The sequence below is a fragment of the Enhydra lutris genome, unplaced genomic scaffold (genome assembly GCF_002288905.1).
Source record: "Enhydra lutris kenyoni isolate GAN:26980312 unplaced genomic scaffold, ASM228890v2 scaffoldscaffold4, whole genome shotgun sequence".
Classification (NCBI taxonomy): domain Eukaryota; kingdom Metazoa; phylum Chordata; class Mammalia; order Carnivora; family Mustelidae; genus Enhydra; species Enhydra lutris.
This window is the reverse complement of record NW_019154088.1, coordinates 31,374,727-31,399,769: the sequence shown is the minus strand read 5'-3', so window position 1 is coordinate 31,399,769 and position 25,043 is coordinate 31,374,727. Positions and strand designations below refer to the sequence as shown.

At 40.4% G+C, this 25,043-nt stretch overlaps 1 protein-coding gene across 1 annotated transcript in view; it reads right to left on the bottom strand.

The window, feature by feature from the left end:
* The window catches only part of LOC111139065 (A-kinase anchoring protein 6), a 364,313-nt gene that overhangs the window by 216,653 nt on the left and 122,617 nt on the right, over nt 1–25,043 (bottom strand). Inside the window, 1 exon segment of the mRNA XM_022491196.1 lies at nt 16,360–16,482. Coding sequence (XP_022346904.1) covers nt 16,360–16,482 — 123 coding nt within the window.

The window sequence follows — 25,043 nt, the reverse complement described above, 5'->3', positions numbered from 1 at the left end:
AAGCTGAGAGGAAAAAGCAGGTTAAAAGAAACTGGATATGAAGGAGATGGGGACAGACAGATCAGAGTATGAAGTATAAATATAAGAATTTTGACTAAAAAAAGTGTTTGACTCCAAAATGGTGAACGATTTCATCTGACTAGAGGCATAAAAAACAGGGAAGTTTTAGCCAAATACGACAGAAGAAAAACAATGGTAAGTTTTCTCACAGGCTGTTCACTCTTTCTCATATTGTCCTTTTTCGGCTATAGGTATATGGTTGAATAAAATAAAGTGTGGCAAAGTATGGGAAGCCTAATGCTTCTGGTCAACACAAACACTATGAGCTCCATGAAAAATTAAATATTACTTTATAGCCAAAATATGACTGCATATACTTTTTGCCACTGCAGTAGATATCCTCAACTCTGAAGCAAGAACATGTGCAATAAGGTTCATGTATGTTTCAGGGAGAAGGGACAAGGAAAAGAAAAACACTTGAGATCAATGTGAGAGTGCCACAATTTAGGAAGAAACCTGTTCTTGAGATTTCCTTATAACTGTAAATTTAGCCTAGTGCTCTCTCTGATTCTTTGTTTACTTACAACAGACTTGTGCTGAATGGTTAGTAATCATGAGCTTCTGAAGAGGTGCATCAGGCTATGTCTCAGAGCAAAAGAGAACCTAAGGACCTGTGAGTAGGTTGGATAATTTGACATAATTGAAGCCAAGAGTATAGAATAGATGCAGCTGGGTCTGGTTCTGCCTCAAGATGATGTGGAAGCATTTGATTAGGAAAGTGGAAGAGATGAGGTATTCATTATTAGGAAAAAGATAAGCTGATAAGCTTGATGCTGTAGAGAAGACCCATTTAATATATCTATTACCCAAATGGTACAATATTGCTTGATTTTCAGGTGCACCCATTAAACATTAATAATATCAACTAAGGAATTCATAATGGACCGCTGAGAAGGCAGCCATGCGGCCACATTAACAAAACTGTCAATGAAATTTCTGGCCACTAAAGCACTAAGCACTCCCCATTCTGTCCCCACCTCTTCCTGAGGGAAGAAGCTTAGATGGAAGGATTTGCTTCTCTTCCTCTTTCATTTTCTTTTTCCTTGAACCTGATACTTGAACACATTTCCATTCTTGTGCTCCTAACACATTCCCTCAGCAATGCCGGATATCCCTCTGCAACATCCACAGCATTCCCTGAAAATGCAGGGCATTCTCTGAAGATTTAATTTATGGCAACATTATCATAGGTGGGTACCACGTTCTTGTGTCAATGATTATGTGACACTCCTTAAATATGAGTAATCTGGGTTCTAGGAAACTCCAGATCTTTTTTAGTGTCTTTAAAGCAGCATATAATTGAACACCTAGAAGAGAACAACTAAGGAAATGGAAAATACAGTGACTGAGACAAAGGATTGGATTATCAAAGAGATGATACATCAGAGGCTGACGAATGGGTATATCCACACCTGCAACCTCTAGCTTCACCACCTTAGATAGATCTGGGTGCACTACAACTTGGCAGGATCGAAATTTATACCAATTCTACTTTGACCATGATCAGACTTTATAAAACAGATAAAATACTACCTCTAATCCTATTCTATTCAAATTTCTGAAAAGCCCCGTTTGATGGGAGTATGGCAGTCATGTGGATATGAAATGAAATCAAGGAAATGTACACCTTGGTGGACAAAACTATGACAAGAGTGAAGAATGACTGCTCATGAGGACTCATAAGATTTGGATCTCCTGGCACAGGAAATAGTGGGAAAGACCATACTCACATTCAGAGGCTTAAAGATCGAAAGTGGCTCAGCCTTAGCAGCATTGTCTCATGAACACAGACTTTCAATCGTCCAATGAAATACTGTTAATGTCTGCCAGGTCCATTGATGTCCATGAGTATTGAGATGTTGGTGAACAATCAAAGAGGCCGAAAACGAGTTATTGAGTCTTTCCTGACCAATTTCAGTTTTTTTAAGTGCATGAATTAGTAGATATTTACTGGGCAGTTTTTGCCAGGCTTAGAGATACAAAAGATAACAATACACAATATACAATCTGGGCACATGCAGCATATAGTCTTTTCAGTGAAAGAGATTAAAAAAAAAAAAAAAAAAGCCAGTAGCATCATAGGACTCAGCATAGCATAAATGTGGGATCAGGGTTTGGTATCTAAGAGAGAATGGAAGGACCTTAAGCAAAATGAATAGAAATATGCCCTACCCAATGAGATTTTTTTTTTTTTTAAATTAAAGTATCAAGTAAAACCAAGAGTGTGGGCTGTATTCTGTACAAGTGTGGCAGGTGCTGGATAGGTGCTGTGGGATCCCAAGCTGGGCACCAGGTTCTGCAGAGCCTTACAGAGAGCTAGTGGAGAAAGGACTAATTTGTATGCAGGCCTGGAGACAGCATTTATTGTAGCAGGAAGTAGGAAGCCGAAGGCAGGTAGGTGTGGCTGGGACAGGGTATTAGCAGGAGAGGCGGAAGCTGTGATATGTGGTCATTAACTCCAAGGGCCATGAAAGAGTCAGGGAAGAAGATGTCAGAACACTGGAAATGGATGGGCGCAGTTCTCTGTTCTAGAAAGCTCTCTCTGGTTGCTGTGCAGAGTTGATTTTAAAAGGGCAGACTGGAGACAAGCAGACCATTAAGGAGGCTGCTATGGTAATACAGGCCAGATGTTTCTGCATGCTCACAATTTTTTTAATTAAAAAAAGGTATGCTTTTCTTCTAAATGAATGAAAGTAGAAAAAAATGGAGAAAATCTTCTGTCTTTTTAAAGTTTTTCTCAGTGTGTGAGAGCAGCGTGTGCCAGAATTTAGTTCCTTGGCTGTTCTGATGATAAATACCAGAGGTTATTAGTCAGGAGTCTCCCAATGTGAAAGACATATTGAACTGATGAACTTTTACTCCCACTGTCATTTTAAAGAGATGGTATATATGCTGATGAATAAGGCACTTGATGACACTTTTTCTTCACACAAAAGATTTTTACTACCCTAAGAAAATGAAAACTTGCTTTTTTTTTTCCTTTTTTTTTTTAACAAGGGCAGGAGGAAGAATGTGTGTTCAGTCAGAAAAGCAGAGGCTTAAAAAGTCACATGCTACCTGCCTTAGGCCATCTCCACTGGGGTCCCCTCTGAGCCATGCCTACACCATCCTGTGTTCCCACAGGCTCTTGGTGAGGAAGAAAGCCCCGATCCCCTGGGTAGCAGCTGGAAGCTACTCTTCTCCTCTCCCCAATGCCAACAACAGAGGATGATCATGTGGTCCTCAAAATACAAAATATACCTTGTAAATGCCATATGTGTCAAGAATTGAAAGATTTTTATGAGTATAACAGTTCTTTGTTTAAGAACCTCCTAAAAACTGGACAAGTTATTACATAGCCATTCAAGTTAAGATTGTGAAATCACATGAAAAATACACAGAATGTATCACAAGCTCAAAAAAATGAAGATTCAGAATGGTGTCTGTGACGGCAGTAGAGCTATACAAACGAATAGTCCCAGTGCATGGAAACAGAAGTCCATGGGGAAACACAACGAAATGTTAACATCATTTGTGCAGGGTAGGACCTGGAGTTAATGTAGCCTGGTCTCACGGAAGGGGTTCTCTGTGCTTCGGCTTTCTACAACAGAAGATGAAAATAATACTGACTTCTAGGTTATTGTGAGAATTAGAGATAATGATTGTAAAGCACTGAAGCAGCACCCGGAAATAAGTGGGACCAAAGAAAAATCATTACGACTTTTAAATTCATTTTCTCTCTTTTCCGAACGTGGTCTGTGGGAAATGGTACTTTACGGTGACTTCAGGCGACAAGGAGCACTTCCCGTTGAGGCTCTCTGAACTCTGCAGGTGCATAGACCACATGGTCTTTCTCCAGTGTCACCGCCCAGCACAGGTCTGCCCGCAGGGGACGCCCAAACATAGATGTTGCCATCTGAGATGGGGCCGAGGCTGCCCGGACAGAGAGGCCAATGATTTGGGGCTTCCTCCTGCCTCGAGTGTGCGCTCTTGGGCAAAGCATCTAACCCTTCTGGGCTTCTGTTTCCTTATCTACAGTCCAGGCATTTGGACTCAATATTTTCCAGTCCTTGGACGTGCTGATTTTATCTTTCAGCCAGACGATTCAGGATAGGTGGCTTGGGAGGCTTTTTATTTATTCTAAACTAGAAAATTTTCAAAGGGGGAAGAATCCCAAAGGCCATCTAACCATTCATCTACCCCAGGGCAGCTCCGTCCCTCAACCATCCTGGGCAGATGTGTTCATTCTATTTTTAACTATCTCCAGGGAAGTTTCTTCTATCTTCTCATCCCAAGTCCGCAACATTTCTTCTCAGGAATTTAAGAGCTCTGTGCAAAGCAGCACGAGCCTCCCTCTGCTTCAAATTCTTTTGCCAAGTCATCTCCGCAGTGTGGGAGTTGGAAATCAGAAACATTGTGAGAATATGCCAACAAAATCCACACGTCCAATCAATCATCAAGCCCTGCCAATTAATTTCTTCAACCTCAACTCTTCCATATTGATTAACACTGCCTTTAAGTCAGGCCCTCATCATCATCTCTTGCCAGGTTGACTTCAACGGCCTTTGGTCATGGCCCCTCAAAACCACATTTATTCCTTATTTGTGGCCTGCCTGTGAAGGCGCAGGCATTGTCCCAAGTACATGGGATGTGGCTATGAACAAGGTAAATAGCCCCTGACCTCTCAGAGTTCACCATCTAATGGGGGATGGAGGGTGTGCATCTTAGTTGCAGTCAATTGTGTCAAGGAGGCCATGACAGCACGTGGGTGCTGGTGACAGCATGGTCTCTGGAGCTGGTCGGCCTGGGTTCAAATCTCAACTCCTCCATCACCCACCCACTGTGTCACTGTGGGGAACCTCTGGTTACTCAGTTTGTTCAACTGTAAAAAGGGAGAAATGTTAGTGCCTACTTCAGGAGATTGCTGTGATTACTTCAGGAGATCACCAGTAGAACACAGTCCGGCCTATCATAATAGTCCAAGAAAAACCATTTCATTACACAGAATGGCCTGCCTCCAAAACAACTCCGGAAAAGATGCTCCTTCATTGTAGGATAAGATCCAGCCGCTGGCATGACCTACAGAGCCCTCTCAAATCCCAACCAAGTCTACCTCTCAGGTCCCATGTCTGCTTGAAATGCTCCTGAAATGCTTCAAGTTTCCAGCTTACACCAGCCATCTCACACCTCTGAGATTCTGCTCTTGCTGGTACCTGTGATAAGGACTGGTATGGACAGTCCCCCCCATTCCCCTGGCTAAGGACCTCTCGTTTTTTTAAGATTCATTTCAGGGGTCAATCTCTCTAGCAAGTTTTCCCTGACTTTCTTCTATCCTCCCAGTTTGCACATTCTCCTAAGTATCCCCAGAACATGTGCAAAGCTCAAACCACTACTTGCTACCATGCTGGATAACTAACTGGTGATGTATATTCTTCCCGGCCATGAGTTCCTAGAGTTTCTTCTCACTCATTCTTGAATCCACAGTGCCTCAAATGGTGCCTGGCACACAGAATAAATAAAGATTCATACCAAAAACCTTCCATGGAGCTTTCAAACTGCACATGGCACTTTGGGAGATGTTGGTGTAGTCACTCTTCGCTTGGAAGTGGTTGATAAATGTCCCCAAATTTTACTCAGTGAACACCATGTAAATGAGCTGTCATGTTCCTTCGCTTACAAAATTACTTGCCAATTACACTTAGATGATCCCAGTGTAATTGCCATGTAAACTGTACCCTGGCTGAGATAGCCCAAATCATCAATTTAACTTTACCCTCTCATCATATGGTATTTACCACATAATTAAATAAATGGTCAGCCACCACCACAATTGTATATCTCCCCAACGAAATGAAGTGGCTATATTTGTCACTGATTTATCAGTTATGACAATACGCAACACACCTCCAGGTATAATATCAGAAGCTTAAAAAATTTGAAAGCACTATAAAACTCTTGAAAAAGAAATTACAAGTTTATGATCAAAAAGAGAAGCATTATAAAAACTTTGTTTACTTTAAAAGAAGAAGGAGGAGAAGGAAGAAGAGGAGGAGAAGGAGAAGGAGATGAAGAAGAAGGAGGAGGGGGCAATAAGATATAAAGACAAAAAGTCCTCATTCCTCCTAAGGAGACTTTCTTCCTGAAACCTCAGATAATAAAAACATGCCCAAGAATTTGAAGGGAAGTTCAGTTCTTCAAACAAATCACAATTTTTTTCAAATAAACAGTTGCATTTTGCTGTGTGTGGAAGGCCAAATGTATTTTACTAAGGTTGACATTCTTTGCTGATCAACTTGTTAATACCTCATGCAAGAATTAGATACATGGGAGAGACCCTAAATGTTGGCAGTGCCTCTTAGTGACCACATTTTCATTTGCTTTTCTGGATGCCACCTCCACACCTGGCACAGGTAATCACATTGACTTCCCAGCATGGCCACATTAGACCAAATGGATTCACAAACAGAGGTTGTGTCTAAAGGGACTGCTTGACTTCCAGAACACACTGCTCTGAGGCTCTGATTGAAAAAGAGGTCAGTGCTGGCCCAAATATCACTCTGCCCCCCGCGGTGGAATAATTGATGTGCAGCAGCCCCTACAGATGTGGAGTCACTGAGGTGATGGATGTATAGAAGTATATTATTCACATGTACATCTGCTAATATACAGGCCCCAGTGCAAACACCAAGACTTAAGAATATTATGTGGATTTAGGACAATCCCTGAAGGACTCTACTTCCATTAAAAATTTGTTTGGCAGCCTGGGGCAGATCTATTCCAACTCCCACATGCTTCATGCATTTGAGAGGGGAAACCAAACTGCTTTAAAAATAAATTTAATAAATCTTGTAATGTCAAATCATTAACATCCTGTCTAGTCATATCGTCTTCGTATTTTGAAAGAGCAACATTAACCTGTGGAATTTTTTTTAAAGCTTTCTAATATCTGAGTTAACATTTTTATTCTCCTTGGGTTTTCGACCAAAGGGAATGAATTACATCCCGAAAAGAGGAGAGAACATTCCAGATTTTTCCTTCTATAGGCATTTCTCTTGTCACAAATATACCAGATAACCCAGAAAGCTCTGTGACCAGAGTCCATTTTGGTTTGGAAATAGTAGAGGAAATAATTGAACTCACAGACATTCCCAGTTATTGTTTGCTGATTTACAATACTAGTTACAATTTGCTGCTTGTAATGGTTGTAACACTGCTCTTACAAATGTTCATTCATTCATCTAGCAGATATTTTTAGTACCTATTATGCACATGCAAGGCTGGGTGTCAGAGGAGACAGCAAAGAGACACACAAGCTATCCCCTCAAGCAGGTGACAGTCTGGGTGGATGGGGAGAAACCCAACCTCTCTAAGGACACCCGAGCTTCGCACACCACATATACTTCTCAGGTCTCCAAGGAAAATGTTCACGATTCCTTCCAAATGAACAAAGTATCCTCACCTACAACGTGTTTGTTTGCTCTTCACAACCATCTTCAGCAACTGTAACAGTTGTTTTCTGTGTCAGATCTGTTTCAAGCCTGAAACTCTCACCTTAATATTACTTACATTGAGTGCACTGCTTCAAGATTCCAAAATCCTATGTGACCCAGTGGCTAAGGAGGATCTGCACCTGGGTGTACACTGGAAGAGCAGCCGGAGGCGACGGCACCCTGGCTCAGGTGAGCTAGGTCACGCACTGGCTTCTGTCCACATAGGCTTCTATATGGACATGCAGCCTGGGCTGGAAGCCTCATGGTACAAAGCCAGTCTGCAAACCTTCTCTTTAGCACTTAGCCTACTACTGCCCTAAGTAGGAAGTGCTTAATAAATGCAGTGTTTCCCTGGCATCGTAATTTAAAATAACCATTCTGTCCTAAAAAGAGCAATAAACAAAATAATAAATTGGTAAAATGTTTAGCCACCAACCATTTTCAAAACGATGAGAACTGCTGGGTATCACAGGATCAAGTCCTAACACTGAGTCAAGCCAAAGTGTATTCCCAGGGGCTTTGAACAATTCAAGAATCCTTTTAAGCTGAAAACGGAAGATAATACTCTGTGTCTCCTAGATGGACAGAATTAGACCTATGAGCCAAGGAACGGGGTCCAGGACTTCTACATGGCCAAAATGAGCCTCCCGTCCCCACACATCATCATCAAAATGCCTGCATGCATGCCTGGCGGACCTTTCCATTCCCAAGCCACCAAAGGAAGTAACTCAAGGCTGGAAGCTGAGTATTTTAAATACCCCAAAGAGGAGTAATGCTGCTTCCCTACTAAACTCTCAGCTCTTCACCTTAAGCTGATGGGAAGCAAGGGAACAAGCAAATAGAACTTCAAAGGTCCTATGAGGCCACCAGCTCTGCTAGGCAAGGCGAAGGGAAGTGGCGGCCAAACTCACACAGCTCAGGTTTTTGAAGTCTAACCGACGGTCTCCCATTAGCTGAGCAATACAGTCGCTGCTGTACAGTGGTAGCTGCTGGTCTTGTAAAGCTCAGGCTTCTTGGGCCAGTGCTGCCCATCATCTCAGCAGAGAAAGGCAGCCAGGGAAAGGTGGGCACCAGGAAGTGCCCATCATCTGTTAACTTGAAGCAATGAAAAATGGAGCAGAGGTGGAGATAGGAAGGCAAAGCAAAAGAAAACCAGCTTTCTTTGGGAAATTTTCCTGTATGGCTAAAAACTGTGAGAAGTATATTGTTGTTGTTGTTTTTAATGAAACAAATGAGAGCTATTTAATAAAAATACGATGCAATACAAAGTTCTAAATGTAGACAATAAATGCATGAAAGTATCTGTATGGAGATTTTGTTAGCCAGGAACATTACCAGTTTAATCCAGTCTGTCTTTATAAGTACTTAGGGTAATGACACAGTAAGGAAAAATTTTCAAACCCTCCAAGGTTACCAAGGGTTATAAGAAAGGGTACCAAGATTAGAAGCACCGTCTGCAGGATTTGGGCGCTTCTCTGCCACCTTGTGGTAGCCCCCTCAAATTGCAGGTACTGAGCCTAAAAAGAACCGCGAAGGTGGGCTTTAAAAGCTACCCCATATACACATACTCAACCTCTGTACGCACATAAACATGGACCCTATACACTTTTCCAGACCTGTAGCAAAAGCCGTCCCTAGACTACAACAGACTTTCCTTACATGGGGTCTCTGAGCTGCTGCAAACAGCCACTAACGGGACAAGGAAGAGAATTTCAACTAATGTTAAAAAAAACAAAACAAAACAAAAACAAAACAACAACAACAAAAAAGAACCCTGAATACTCAATGCTGTATTATTTGCAAAAGCATAAATAAGGACGTGGCTTAAATGGCCATCATCATGGGAACGATTACATAAATTGTGGCTCATCCACACAATAAAATATTAAGGAGCTGCTAAAAGTAAAATGGGTAGATCTTCATGTACTGACAGAAGGATGTCTGAGATATCTTTAGATACAAAAAGCAAGTCATTGAACAGTATGTATAATATGAATTTTAAAAATTCTTAAAATGTATGCATTTTTACACCAACAGGTCCAAAAGTATACAGAACAAACTGTTTATGCAAGTTATCCAAGGGAGGGTAAGACTTTTCACTTTTATTTTTATGCTCTTTTATACGGTCTGAATTTTTTTTCCAGTGAATATAATGTTTTCCTTTAACTAGTTCCATAATATCAGCAGCTGAATGAAGATGAAGTTTCCTTCACCTTCAGCACATGCCCCCCAAGCCAGGTCACTGAGTTTTTGTAACATCTGCCCCTTCTCTCCCATGTAAACACTCCTTGTAATGTTCACATTCCCTGGCTCCACACACCCCCAGATGGCCCTAGAGTTTCAGTTCTACTCTACACAGAGAAGCTGTCTGCCAATTTTCACATTCTTCAATACATTCAAGTCTTGGTCAGATTTCCATCAGCTCTGGAGTGGCAGGTCTTGCTGTGCTACTGTCAAGGACATTAGTAGCCTTGGGGAGAGTAGGGAAGATGAAACAGACATTGGCAATGAGGTTTGTGACCATTCAAGAGAGAACATCAAACAGAAAACTCTGATCCATCCCTTTCTTGCTAATCTACCTGCTCTCCTCTGTTCTAACCTACCTTCCACCTAACCCCGACCCACATCCTCTCCAGTCTGCCCATGGTTAGGCATCATTTCATCCTTGCGTTCAACAACAGCCTCCCTCATCTTAGGCTTGTTCCACCCATGCCGAGGTAAGCAAGCTCCCGGAACACACTGGTCTAACAGGACTGGAATCCGAACATGCTTTTGACACATGTAGAGACCTGTTGGCTGCTTATCAGCCTGGCCTTGATGTCTGTTGAACCCTGGATTCCTCAAACTGTTGAGATATCCATGTTCTTTTGGGACAGAACCCCCCAAATAGTGTCCTTTTAACATACTTTCTATTCACATCACAGACCAGGGACTCATTTCCTTAATACATATAAAACTCCCATCAATCTTGAAGCAAAAATCCAAAGACCCAACAGAAAAAATAGGCTAAGAATATGAGCAAAGAGTTCTCAGAAAAGAAATACAGATGACCCCTAAAAATAAGAAGAGGTACTCGACTCCATTTAAAATACAAGAAATACAAACTAAACTACAATGAGATGCTATTTGTAACTATCAAAGGGACATAGATCACCAGTGTGATAACATACTTCATAGCAAAGATGGGCCAATGGAGGCATTCTCATGCCCTGCTGAGTATAAATGGTACAATCACTATCAAGGACAATTTGGCAACACATGAAAATTGTAAACGTGTATAACTTTGACCCAGAAATTTCACATATAAGGTATTTACTCTAAGGATAGACTTAAATGATGCATGAATATTCAAGGATATTCACTGAGGCACTGTTCATAATTTTAAAAAAGACTGCAAACAATCTGTTTTCATCAATAAAGAACCAGTTAAGTGAATTATGGCATATTCATAAATGGAACACTGTGCAGCCATTGAAAAGGATAAAGTCAGTTCTACATTTGCTGATTTTGAATTATTGGTAACATAAGTCAAGGGAACAAAGTGAAGTACACATATACATTTGTTTTCAAATACCTTGAACAACTCTGAAAGAATATAAAGAACCAAGGAACACTGGTTGCTTCCGAGAAAGAGAATCGGTAACTGAGGGACAGAGGTAGGAAGCTTACTTTTGACTTTCTACCTTTTTGCTCCCTTCCTTTATTTACCTTTAGAATTTTGTGTAACATCCATATATTCATGAGTCCAAAATTAAAAAAAAAAAAAAACCCGCATCTTAAAAACCAGATAACATTGTCTGTACCAGCATATATTTCAAATGTTATACTCAAACCCATTCTCCATTATGCACATAGTTATTCCTTCTCTAAGCCATGGACCTCATCTAGTTAATCAATGTCAAACTGACCCTACCCCCATGGAATTTACAGTGGATTCATGTCAGTCTCCTATTTTAAAGTAAAATCAAACCCTCATGGAGTCCCTTTGCTCCCAGAGAAATGTTCAACCCATTAAAAAGACATTCAATCTCCTTCACCATCAGCCCCAACTGCAAGACCCCAACCTGGTCTCAGCCACACGAGATGGCTCACCACACCTCCCTTACCTGCCCATGATATTTCCTCCCATCTCCTCTCCTTCCATCTCCAACCAGAAAATCATATATGACCTGCAAGGTCTATATCCAATGATTTCTTTAAGCCTTCTTTATTCTCAGGAAGAACCAATAAAACTTCTCTCTGTACTCCTAACAGTACTTTGCTTATCCTACAAAAAGTTTACTGCTCAAAATTATATTATATTTATCATTTATGGCTCTATAGATGACTACATTTAATCTATGGTCATCTCCCTCAGATTGCAAATCCCTGGAAGAAAGAAGCCAAACTCGTTCATCATGTATTCCTAGCACCTACATAACTGCCTGGCACACACAGGGGCTTGATATATATGAACTCCTCACCACCATTTCTCCCCATGTTTTCTCATTCATCAAACTGAACTAAGAATATTGTTCCTCCAACGCTATTTCTATGTGGCTGGTTAATGTTTGCCCAGTATGACATGGTACTACCTATGCAAATTTAGCTCCAAAGTTTAAGCCAGGCCCTTGTGCTTAGTTCTTCTTCCTAACTCTTGCACAGCTGTCTGGAGTTAACTAGACTTTGCTTTCTCCTACTATACATCTAATCGACTATAGATTAAACAACAACAACAACAACAACAACAAACCAACAACAACAACAAAGAGACCCAGCCCGTTTGTTTTCCTGCAAGTGGTTTTATATGACGTGGCACCCATCTGGTGAGTTCGGCATGCATAAGAACTACTTGGGAGATCAGGGTTATCTTTTCAAAAGCAAATATGGACGTGGAATGAAATCTCTAGAGGGAGACCTGGCTGTCCTCCTCTGCTGCATTACTCATAAGCACTCTCACTCTGAAGATACTATGAATTCTCTTAAAGGAAAACATCTACATAGCCTGCCCGGAACTACTGATGGCACTTCTATATATGACGCATCTAGTCAAATGTAGCTTCTGGGGACTTGTGTTTCTTTAGCCACTAAGAAAGGTGATGAGAGAAACCACCTAAATGTCCGCCAACAGATGAAAGGATCAACAAACTGTGCTAAATTGGTACAGTGGACTATTGCTCAGCACTCCAAATGAATAAGCAGTTGAAACTCCCAACATCGAAGTAGGTGAAAGAAACCAGGGGGGCGGGAGGAGATGAAAGAGAGAGAGAGAGACAAAGGACACACCGTGTTCGACTCCACTCATGTAAAATTCTAGAAAGTACAAAACAATCTTCATAGTAACAGAAAGCAGATCAGCGATTGCTTAAGCGTCAGGGAAAGGCCAGGAGGGAAGGGAGGAAGGAATTACAAAAGAGCCATGAGGGAGCCTTTGGAGGGGATGGCTACATTCACTATCTTGACTGTGAAGATGGTTTTATGGGTGTACACATTTGCCAATTTGTTGAAACTTGTAGATGTACATATTTTAAATACATACAACTTATCATATGCCAATTATACCCCAATAAAGCTGTTTTAAGAAAAAGTAGACAGAAGTGAGGAAGAAGGGAATCTGTCCGAGAACATATGTATACAATACTGTTTTAAAAGTGGTTTTCAAAGAAGAGGGATGCTTGGTACTCACAAAATACATTTCCGGAATGATATTTTCCTGAAAATGTCATTTTCTAGGAAGACAGGAATTGTATTTTTGAGAGGAGCACCCGGGTTGCAAGCAGATGATTAATTATCATGGAAAATCATTGATGTATCATCGCAATTTCACAGTATTTCTTACAGTTAAAATAAAGCTCCTTCGTATCTCTCATAAAGGTATTGTAAAGCTGTAATTGATTTGTGTTGGTAAAAACCCTTGGTTACCGTCATGGAAAATAATTGAATTAAGTATCAAAATATAAATGTACAACTTTTGTTATTATTTTTATGTTTGCTTTTCTTTAAAATAATCACTGCAGGGTGCCAACTCTTCTAACCCCTTGTTAAACCAGGGAAGACAGTGAGCTTGTGGGGCTCATACATCTGTTGATGTAGTGCTAAATTACAGAATCTACAGAGGTGTTTCAAGAAACTCATATAGCTATCTCTACATACAGGATAATCTTGTCCATACCACTCCCCCACTTAGTAAGGAGCAGTAATGACTTATGCAAGTTGCATTCAAGGATATAAATCTCTGGGCTTAGTTGTATACTTTCTTTATGGGAAGGCAGACATTCTTTTGCCTTCTTTTGAGAAGAACAACTTAATATTAACTCAGCACCATAGTAAGGAAATACAATAAAAAATATAAATGACAGTATTGATTAGGAGGACAATGTAGATATTGTCCTCAGAGACACAGGGTAACTCAATTTGTTTGAGAGACATTTACACAACAGGCTATTTCTAAAGTAACAGACACCGCACGCCGCACAGCAGGGACACAGGAATTGTCCAGAAGTATCATTGCCTATCTACGCACGCTATGCCCCCACTAACTGGCAGCCAGTATTATTCACAATTTTAAAAGTCAAAGTTGTGATTAGAACTTAACATTCACTGAGCTGGTCTGGAGAGTGGAGTACCTTACTCTTTGCTAAGCAGAGATAAAGATATTCCTATGTTATCTCTCTTCCAACTGATATAATTAGACACAATAATAGAGAAAACTCATTTCAAGAAAGTGTTGATCATTAGGCAACAACAAGGTTGTTCTTTAAGGGAACAACATTTTAAGAAGGACTCTTGGCTATGGATGTAGCAAAGGAGATGGTGGGGTCCACATTTTGGATGAGGCTGTCATTATGAGGCAGGTACACACACATGCAATTCATTACGGGCAGCTGTAAAGAGTTTGGCAACTTATTAAGGCTAGAATATAGTAGTCACAGGCTACATGTGGCAATTTACATTTAAATGTAAGTTAATTAGAATTAAAAATTCATCTCTTCAGTTGCTTTAGCCACATTTCAAGTGCTCAGCAGATGAGTGTGGTGAGTGGCTCCCATGCTGGACAGAGCAACCTTGAATATTCCATTCTCACAGAAAGCTCTAGTGGATGGGTGTGGGCTAGAATGAGGCAGAGGCCAACACAGGGATGCTAAGGAAGGAACCCTGTAACAGGGACTTGAGAACGACAAGTGAACAATTGTTTACAAAGAGGCCACGATGCCAACTCCCAAAGAGAAGCGAGACTCTGGTTCATACTCTCCTAGCCTGGCGTTCAGCAAACAGCCTAGAGTTAAAGCACTCTTTATGTCCCCATGCCCTCTGGGACCTCAAAAACTAAATGTGTGTTTTCCATAAAATATTAAATCAAGAGAAATTAAGACAGCACACTTAATGTGAAATAAAGTTCATATACTCCTGTTTAAACACAGATTAGAATTTCTGTCAGAACAATGCCAGTGAAAAGTTGACATTCTAATTAATACAATTTACATTATAAAGCACTGAATATCTTTATCTTGCTATTATGAAATGCCCTCTTTAAAAAAAAAAAATCAAGGCTCTACTGAATAGGGAATTGAGTACCAAGGGCAATATTTAAAAACCCATGTACAAGAGAGGTGGTTAGGGTCACTGGCATTTTTACACACCATCAACCCAGGTCTCTAACAAGGGAAGCAATACACTCATCCTCTTACACATAGTTTTGTCATCTTTTATCATTCATGAAGCGATTTTCATGCAGCAATAGGATTTTGAGGCTGTTTTACTTGCAATGATATAAAACATACTGGAAACCACAAACACCAAAAGACTAACACATCCTCACTCTCCGTCTCCTCTTCTCCCCACATCCTCCCCCCACCCCCCGCCATCTCCCTCTCTCTCATTCTCTCATTTAACAGCATAGGGAACTGTCTGGAACCCTGTGAACTCGCACACACATAGGACTCCCACACAATGTTTATTCAATCCAAATTCTGAGTGTGTAAGAGGGGCAGAAAATCAACCCCACAGTTGGGTACCCAAGGATTCGTGTTCATTGCCTTTGTCAATTTTATGCTATTGGTGAAAGGAATAAAGATGAGATCCTTAAAGCCTGAATTTTCATTTCCTAGGACAACGTGCTTTTTCTTCATGCTTTATCACACTCCACTACTTGGTTTCCACCCCTTCATAATTGATATCAGCCATTTGAAGCATTCAGTAAAAACCTCATGAGGTTCATCAAATGTCCCCCAGTCTATAATTCTTGCTTCTAACATATTCAGAAGCATATTCATCCAAGTATTTTCTACTTCCCCTCCATGGTTTTCCCTGTGCACAGGGACTAGTGTAATGACAGTTGTATTAATTATATGCTGAAAAAACCACATAGCAGCAAAAATGATGGAGATCATCGTTTTAAATATTTTATTAAAATAACCCAGTGTAGAACAGATAATGTAGACCCTCTTGATAATGAGAGGTTCATTAATTTTACAAGAATTCTAGAAAGCTTAGAATGGTCATCAAAATTATCTCTTTCATTTATTTATTTTTTCAGAAGAGGAAAAACCTTCAATCATACCTTTGAAGAACAAGAGTCGAGCAAATTTTCTAAGGTATTTTTAAGTAAATGACTTACCTTTCTGGAAAAAGTTTTGAAAAAAATAGCTTGAAATACAGAGGATTTAAATTTCATAGTATATTACTTGAAATGCCTGTAAATTTTCAGCTTCTGCAGTTTACCCTATTAAAACTTGGTTTTATTAGCATATAATGACTTCTGATAAATAAAATTGATATTCCCCATAAACAAACAAGCAGTGCATTAAAATCCTTCCATTACTAACAGCAAAAGCAACACAGTCTTGCCTACCAAGTGTGTCTCCAGGTACAGCTTAAGGCCATCCGTCTCCGCTTTAGGGGGTGTCCAATTCTCGGTGGTTTCCATGGCTTCATTTAACCACTGAATGAATTCATCCAGCTTGTTTACAAACCCCTTTGTGACAGAAAAGAGAAGGGGGGGAAAAGGACAAGAAAAGCATGTTAGTTGATCATTACTTTAAAGCCAGTCTTAAAAATTCCAAACCTCTCGGAGGATAAAATTGATACCACTGCCTTCCCGTTCTAGTTCCACACTGTGGAATGGAATTTCCATTATTCCTGGTTTGAAATTCATCAAAATGGAAAGACATTGCGCATGACTCCCTTTCAGTTTTTCCCTAGGGACATTTTTTTCTGAGGAATTTGGATTGGATTGTCGGGTGTCTTTATAAAGGTGTTCTCTGATCATCAAAACATTTCTGGTGTCTGACAAGTGCCCCCTCACCAAAAAATCAGGTCAGCCCTGCAAGGAACACTCCCTGGCTTTGGGGGATAAAAGCACTCCCATAAAGATGGTGGTCTTTACTCAGAAGCCTATGGAGTAGAGTTGCCTTAACTGAACTACAAATCTATTTTTAAATCACATAAGTGTTTAAAGGGATTTGGATGAGTTCTACTGACAGCCCAACTGTCTGCGGCTCAGTCTGGGTTCTAAAAAGCAAGGAAGGGTAGAGGAGGTGGGATCAATGAGCAAAAACGTAAACACCTGACTCTGGGTGTGTCTTTCACATAAAGAAATATTCTTAGCTGGGAAGCACAAATCACATAATCTTGCAATTTTTCAAGTAGTGGTTATAAAAATTTATTGACCATTTAAAAGAACACATCTGTACAAACGGAAAATATTTTGAAAAAAATGAAAGCCGGGCTATGAACCTAAAGGAAAGATATGGGGCTGGGCGCCTGCTTTCCGTGTCTAAGTAAACAGCACCACCTGGAGGTTGAAAGGAGCAAGGACAGGCTTCTACACTTGTATTCACTGAAGGCTTGGGATGCTATTTCCCTATTCAAGTTAACCCGTTCTTCAGATTTGCCTTTTGATTAATTTTGATTAATATTTTTAATGCTTAACTGAGAATATCCTGAGACCAAATTGAGAATAGGTGAAAATTCATTTTCTTTATCGTGCTTCTCAGAAGCTAGGCTTCTGTTACTAAATTTTCTCCTAAATAATAGTTTAAGATTCATAACTCTTTAATCCCCACAGTTGATTGGCCTCAAAACGATTATTTAAAAAAAAAAAAAAAAAAAACAGAAAATGGGACTGAGGAGGGTGGTAAAGAGAAAGGCTGACAAATAACTCTTAGAAACACATTCCTATCTGTCAAAGGGAGACAGCAATGTGGGCATGGAGGCCAACAGAGTCCATCAGACTGTCCCAGCGCGCTCTGGAATGTCACTGACCCACCTGGATCTCGGCCAATCATCCCACCTGGTAGACTACCCTCTGTTTTCCCATGTTGCTAAGTGTTACCCAACACTTTCCCTATTTTATCTCTATTGTGCCAAGATCGGAAGATAATTGCACCCATCTTTTTGAAAGCCCGCCCTAATCAGGTTGTTTTGGTAAAGCCAGTAAGAAATACCATGTCAGGGTCATCTTAATTAGAAGCTAAGGCCTATGCATTTGCAGCTGGCTGGTCTGGGAACCAGGAGGTGGTTTAACATGCCTCAAGTCCTAGCCTCTAACCCCAAGCTAATAACATCACTGAGGTTCCTTTGGTCATCACTCAGAAGTGTTTCTTCCAGGTGAGGTGAAAAACAATCCAACAGGGATAGTTTCATGAATTTCACATGACACATTCCTCTACCAAATACATTTGTCTCATGACCCACCCAACTCACCCTTTTCTCTAATTTTCCCACATTGTATCTTGTTCTAAATGCTAGGAATCCATGCCAAGTAATTCCTTTTGCCCTTTCTCAAATATTTAGGGTATCAGTTTGTCTGCTCTTTCTCCTCTTCTGCATTTCCATAAATTTGAGAATTGCTTTGTTAAAATACTGCAGTCTTTTAACACAGATGTTACTTCAGCATCACTTTTTTCAGTTAAGCCTCCCACCTGTTTAAAACATCACTCCCCAAGTCCCTCTTTCTGGAAGACTGCCCACGACTCAGAATACATAGAAATTCTTATCTGACTTGAGGTTAACCATAGATCCCTACAGATGTGTACAGTAAATCTATGAGCAGCAACAAGGGTAGAGTGTGTTAGTACTGAAGTCCTAATTCTTGATGTTCTCATAATTAAAGGCAGTGAAAAATTAAGATACTCTTTCTTGGCCAGATGGACTTACAGAAATATCATGTACAGAACCTCAGAATATCAGAGTCTAGATTGCTGATAATTGTGAGATGAAATAGCATTTTATACTACTCAGTAGTATTTACTATTAAATTTGGACTTGAGTGGTTTTATCTGTAAACTGGTTGGTGGAGAAAATTAAGTCAGAAAGTAAATTATTTTGGAGACAACTGATTAAATCCAAGAGGACCAATAGTATAAGATGTTATTTGAAATATAACCAGTTATATTCTATTTATCATCTTCTCTTCTTCCAAAAAGCAAGCAAACAAAACAATGTGTGTCTATGTGATTGCATGGGTATCTCAACACAAAAGGTTAGTCTCAGCCAAAGAGTATTAAATACACTGTGTGACAGCTTTCCTAACGGAACCATGATTACAGAGTTAGCTGAAATCCATGAGATGCAGATTAGGCAAACCCATGGGACCCAAGTGAACCCTCCTGGATGATCTCTCTGCAGAGCCTAGCCAGAGAGCAAAACCAAGGCTGTCTGACACAGAAGAAACAGAGGTCCTGTCAAGGCTTCTCTCTGGGTCTCCTCTGAATTCTATCCCTACCTCACCAATTTTCATGTGTTGTACCTTTTCTCAACTCTTTTCTCGCCAGTGCTAAAAAGTTTCATGCACCATAATAGAAACCTGGAAAGTCTTTGTAATTTTATAATAAAAAGCTAAACACTCCTCCCTCTTAGGGAGCTCTTAGCTTTCCACCTCTCCTCCTGCTTAGACGTGTAGCCACAAAAATATAGACAGAAATCATAAAGGCAAATGATTCTGGAGTCCATCCAATTCTTGATAACTTTGTCCCCTGCTGTTTCTCCACCTCTCCCAGCCCCTTGACATGCGTACTGGCACCAGTGTTCTGTGTCATGGATAGTGAATGTCCTGTGTACTATCCCCCATTAGGAGACACTCTCCTTAGAAAGACCAACTAAGTGCCACTCAATATACTGAACCAGACAATGTGCAGGAGAACTCAGATCTGGATGCAAAATATGACTAATATCTGATGCTAATTTTTAGAAGTTCTGCGAGAGCCCCTTGAAATTGTATGACTGAAGGAAAATGAGGTGACATACATAACAACATAGAAAAATGGGGGAAAATACAAAATTATATTTATTTTATAATACAGATCAAGTTCTAGCATAACAAATACTGGGCACTCATTCACTTTTCTAACACATATTTATTAAGTGCGTACTCTGTGTAAAGCACCCTGCTGGACATTGTTGGGAATGAAAAAACAAATATCACTGCAGCAAAAATTTCAGCAGAATATAAAGCATGTCTCAGCACTGGCCTACTCGACTCAAGTAATTTTAATAGTCGAAAAATTTTGACAATCAATAAAAGAGTTGGAATATTCTCCTGGATTTTTCCGTGAAATGTATTCCGCCTGTATCAGAATTGTCTGTATCCAAATTTGTTCTTATTTGTAGTATTTAACCCATTTGTGTTTGTTTCTCTAATATTCTGAGTTCACACTTACTTTGAGAGTCCAAGATGAGTATAAAACTCGTATTTCCATCATGACACAATCCAATGCTGTCATTGCACTAGATAAAAGCACATTTTACGCACATCCAACTCACGGCTACAGGCTGAACTGCACACCCCTGGAAGGTACACACCTCTGAAAGTTTGCATTCTAGCCTTCGCTGTTCAAACTCCTGCCAAAGTAGCTCACCTGTTCAGTCTCTTTCCTGTCATTTTCGACCACCAATTTCCTGGCGGTCCCTTTCTGCCCCTTCTTCCACTATCCTTCTCTGCCTCCCACCAAGCTCTGTAGGGGCACACTGAGTGGGACTCAGTCAACAGGCCCCAGTGTTCCCAGGCCACCCCCTTAATTGTATCCCTCAGGACAGGTCCCTTGACATATTCATATCTGACCCATGTTTTGAGAATCTGCAAACTCTTCACTAAGGCCAAGCCGGGATTCGACACCCAGAAGGAACCCTGGCCGTGCAACATGAGAGAGAACAGGATGCCCGCAGCCTTTGTACCACCCAATGACCACCAACGGCACACTTCCCACTTTCAAATCATTTGCATTTTAAAAGTTCCTTAATGAAGTGCTTCTTAAAAATCTTACTTTCAAACCTTCTGAAGCATCAATCTCTTTAAAGACAAAGCAGCACCGTCAAAGTGCATGCAAATGCACACTTTCAGGTTTGTAGAAAATGAGTTGCTAGAGCCCTCAGCTGGTTAACATATATTTGAAGATTCTAGTCACAAGGAAAATTCACCTTCGAGTCTTGCAAATAGCTACCCTCTCATGACAGGTTAAGAATGCCTGTTATTTCTTTTATTTTCCCACCTATTTCTCTCTACAACAAGCCTGGTTTGGTTAAACACAAACTGAAGGTGATGACTGTCACCCTCCAGCAAGGCTGTCCTGTTGTTTGGAGCAGGAATAAGACGGGAGCGCCTTCTTTGCGTCAGGGATGGGACCAGAAGCCCGCAATACAGTAGGAAATGGGAAATGGTGTCGGTCTTATGGTGTTGGAAGCCTTGGGGGTCATTTTGTATAGAATTCCATGATTTTTAGACCAAACTGAAATGGAAACCTATTTCTCTAAGAGGGTAAAGGGGGACACGTACAACAGGAAGTAGATGCCATGTTGTCACAAGTGTATTGAGTGGTGCTGATTCTGGTCATTGTACAGATAAGGAAACTGAGGGTCAAAGAAGGCGAGTGACTTGCCTAAGGCAAGAATTGGTGGAGTTGGAGCCCAAACCCACATCTCACCCCACAGTTGGGTTTCTCTCAGTGCACCACACTGACCTCTAGAAATAGTATTTTCAAAAGCATGCCACCTGACCCAGATGAAGGAAAAGTAACAATTCTTCCCAGCCCTACAGTCTTGGCACTGAGGTAAAATTTTCTAAGCTCTCAATCTTTCCCCTTTAATATTTTCTGTTCATTTTTCTCAAAGGAGATCTTTGATAAGGCTAGATGGTTAGCAAGGAACAAACACCTTTTTTTTTTTTTTTCCACAAGCCAAAATCACTGTAAACTTCATTTGTAACTCATGGAAAATTTCAACCAAAAATGTAAGGCAGTTACATGCTGGAATTAGCCAATTCTAACAGAGCCTCAATTACAGATAAATCTGACTCAGTTTAATCACAGAGAAGATGGCCTTTGGTTCTAAGGAGTTCAGCCAAGGACCTCAACTACTTATTTCTTTTCGTTGCTGGAGTGTGTGTGTGTGTGTGTGTGTGTGTGTGTGTGTGTGTCTACACCCTCAAAAGGCTTCTCATTTCTCAGTGGACAAAGAAATCAACATGATGTCTGACTTCATCTAGATCAAATTAGCTGCCTTCAGACAGGGACCTACTGAAGGGCATCAAAAAAGTGAACTATGTTCACTATATTTATGGAAAAATTGTTCAGTCTCTGCTGTTGAATCTTTTAAACATTTATTAAAATGTATTTACCTCTTTCTTAGTATTCCAAGATTCAAAGTTTCACTGAATGATCTCATCTGAACAATACTAGCTGAAACAACACGTAATCCTCAAACCCCACTCACTGTGTGCCAGGACCTTTTACATGTATTTCACGTACGAGAGATCATTTGGGCTTCATAAAGGCCCTGTGAGGTAGGTCGTATGGTGACCTGTTTTACAGTTGAGAAGACAGAGGCTCTGAGAGCTGAGGAGACCTACCCAGTGTCCTATGGCTAGAAGGTAGTAGACTAAGGACGTGAATCCAGACAGCCTCACTGGCACCACGTAAAATCATGAAAGGCCAACCAATCTAAAAATCTGTCTAAGTTCCTACCTGAAATTAGAAGTTGAAAAACATTTAAATGAGGATTAACTATGGGGGGTGGGGCAGGAGAGGTTATATTAAAAGAGGAAGAAAAAAAAAAACTATTCCCATCATGAACCAGTATGGGTTTTATTAAGAGAACGGTTGCTGCAACCAGACAAAACTGAATTTGATTCCAGGCTCCATCCACCTCCTACTAACAGCATAAAGTAAATGAGCTACTTAATGTCGCTGAACCTCATTTTCTTCATCTGTAAGACAGGGACAGTAATACCCATCTTGGGTTTACATGAGGATTTCAAGAAAAATACACATTTTAAAGCCTGATGTAAAACTAAGGCTTGAAAAATGATTTTTAAAAGATTTTATTTACTCATTTATTTGAGAGAGGGAGTGAGAGAGCAGATGAAAGAGTCAGGGCAGGAGCAGAGGGAGAGGGAAAGAGAGAGAATCAGGCTCCCCGCTGAGTGTGGAACCTGACACAGGGCTCAAGCCCATGACCCTGAGGATCATCACCTGAGCTGAAACCAAGTGTTGGATGACACTTAACAGGCTGAGCCACCCAGGTGCCCCTTGATAAATGATTCTTAAAAATCATTCCTAATCAACAAGCTCCAATTCGATCTTTTATCTCATTCACCCAGAAAGTTCTGATTATTCACTAAGCATACAGTACTGTGCTAGGCCACAGGGGAGAAGGATCAGAAAAGTCCCCATATAGCCACAAGGTGAGAGGGGCATGCAGAGGAGGGAGTAGTAACTTCTGTCTCAGGTCATCAGCTGGGACAACACGGAGGGGGTAGCATTTAAGACTGCAGGTCAGCAGAGGTTTCCTGTCTCTTTATTCCACTAGCAGGTCTGAGGGGGAATCACATTTCTCCATTAATAGCGAAAAGTTTTAGAATAATCTGGCTTAACTTCTCAAAACAGGCCACATGCTTTGGAGCCAATCTTCACATTAACAATGGCTACCAAGGAGTTATCGCAATCCTCTTACCCTACGCACAAGGAAGCTTCATTTAGACTCCAATAACTGGAAAAATTAGAACTCCATTTTGAAGCCAAAATATGCATTGAGATTTTACATGTATATTTACTAACGTATATATTTAGTCTCTGTTTCTGGTTAATTCATACACACATAGTTCCTATACGAAATGCCTAATTTAGATTTTTACACAAGAGCAGTCAAATGCAATTTGCCTTCCTTAACCACCTATCTGGGTACTTAATGTACCGCTCCAGACCCAGAGGCTCAAGATAAAAGGCCAAGGAGTTAAAAGAGGTACTTTGGATTCTACCACCTGACACGTTTACCCGTGTTCCTACCCACAACATCTAACACAGTGTAAGTAATTGACAGAAGGGAGGATTTGGTGTGTGCTTTAGGAAAAAAGATTGAAGAGAAAATGAAATGGTTTAAGGCAGTTTTAACTCTGATGGCACAAGAAAACTCAAACACTGAAATGTTTTATGAAATACTTAAGCTTCTTTTCTAAAGGTTGAATGGGATGACTTTAGAATATAAAAATATTCCTGATAAAATTATCCCAGAATAAAAGTAAAAGACTGTCGGTTGGAAAGAGAGAGAGAGAGAAAAGGCATGGAATGGTATTATCTGAAATTGACTAGGTGGGAAGTTCTATTCTGAACTCAGTATCATGTAGAAAGGATAAATTGAGCTGATTCATCATCTTCAGATACTGTTGACAATAGTTTCAAATGGGAAAAGAGAAGCCCAGGAAGACCCCTGCTTCTCACAATGGGAAAGAGTTTCCTCCAACTAATCCAGAGCGTGAGCTCAGTTGTTCCCTGCTGGTTTATAAAAAGAAGTAATCAGGCGCCTGGGTGGCTCAGTGGGTTAAGCCGCTGCCTTCGGCTCAGGTCATGATCTCAGGGTCCTGGGATCGAGTCCCGCATAGGGCTCTCTGCTCAGCAGGAAGCCTGCTTCCCTCTCTCTCTCTGCCTGCCTCTCTGTCTACTTGTGATCTCTCTCTGTCAAATAAATAAATAAATAAAATCTTAAAAAAAAATAAATAAAAATAAAAAGAAGTAATCAACTAATTTTAGGGCAAAACAAGATTGAAATGCATATCATCAAAGTCTAATAAAAACAGGAATGAATAAAAGAATTGGGAATAAACAGAAACAAATAACAGGTCAATATTTATTGAGCACTTATTATGTGCTAGGCATGTACTCAATTCTTACAACAAAACTATGCTATTAGATTCCCAAACTATTTCGTTTATAGATGGGGAAACTGAAGTATAGACCAGCTTGAGTACTCATACAACTGTGAACACTTTCACAGCGCTGAAGCTGGGGATCCTCCCAGGGAGTAGGACTGCCCCACAGCATTGCTCACTTACTCTAATGGAGATCTTAGCTCAAGCACCCCAATCCTCCAGAGGCACCAAATGAGCAGATCAGGTCAACATTATCTGCCTCTGAATCCCCAAAGAGTACCTGAGATGGTCACACCTTAGAATTTAGGATTATGATAGTTTAATGCTTTAACTGTACGTTTCTCATATCTAGTATTATAAATAGTGATACTGAACATTTGGATGATAACTATCTACTA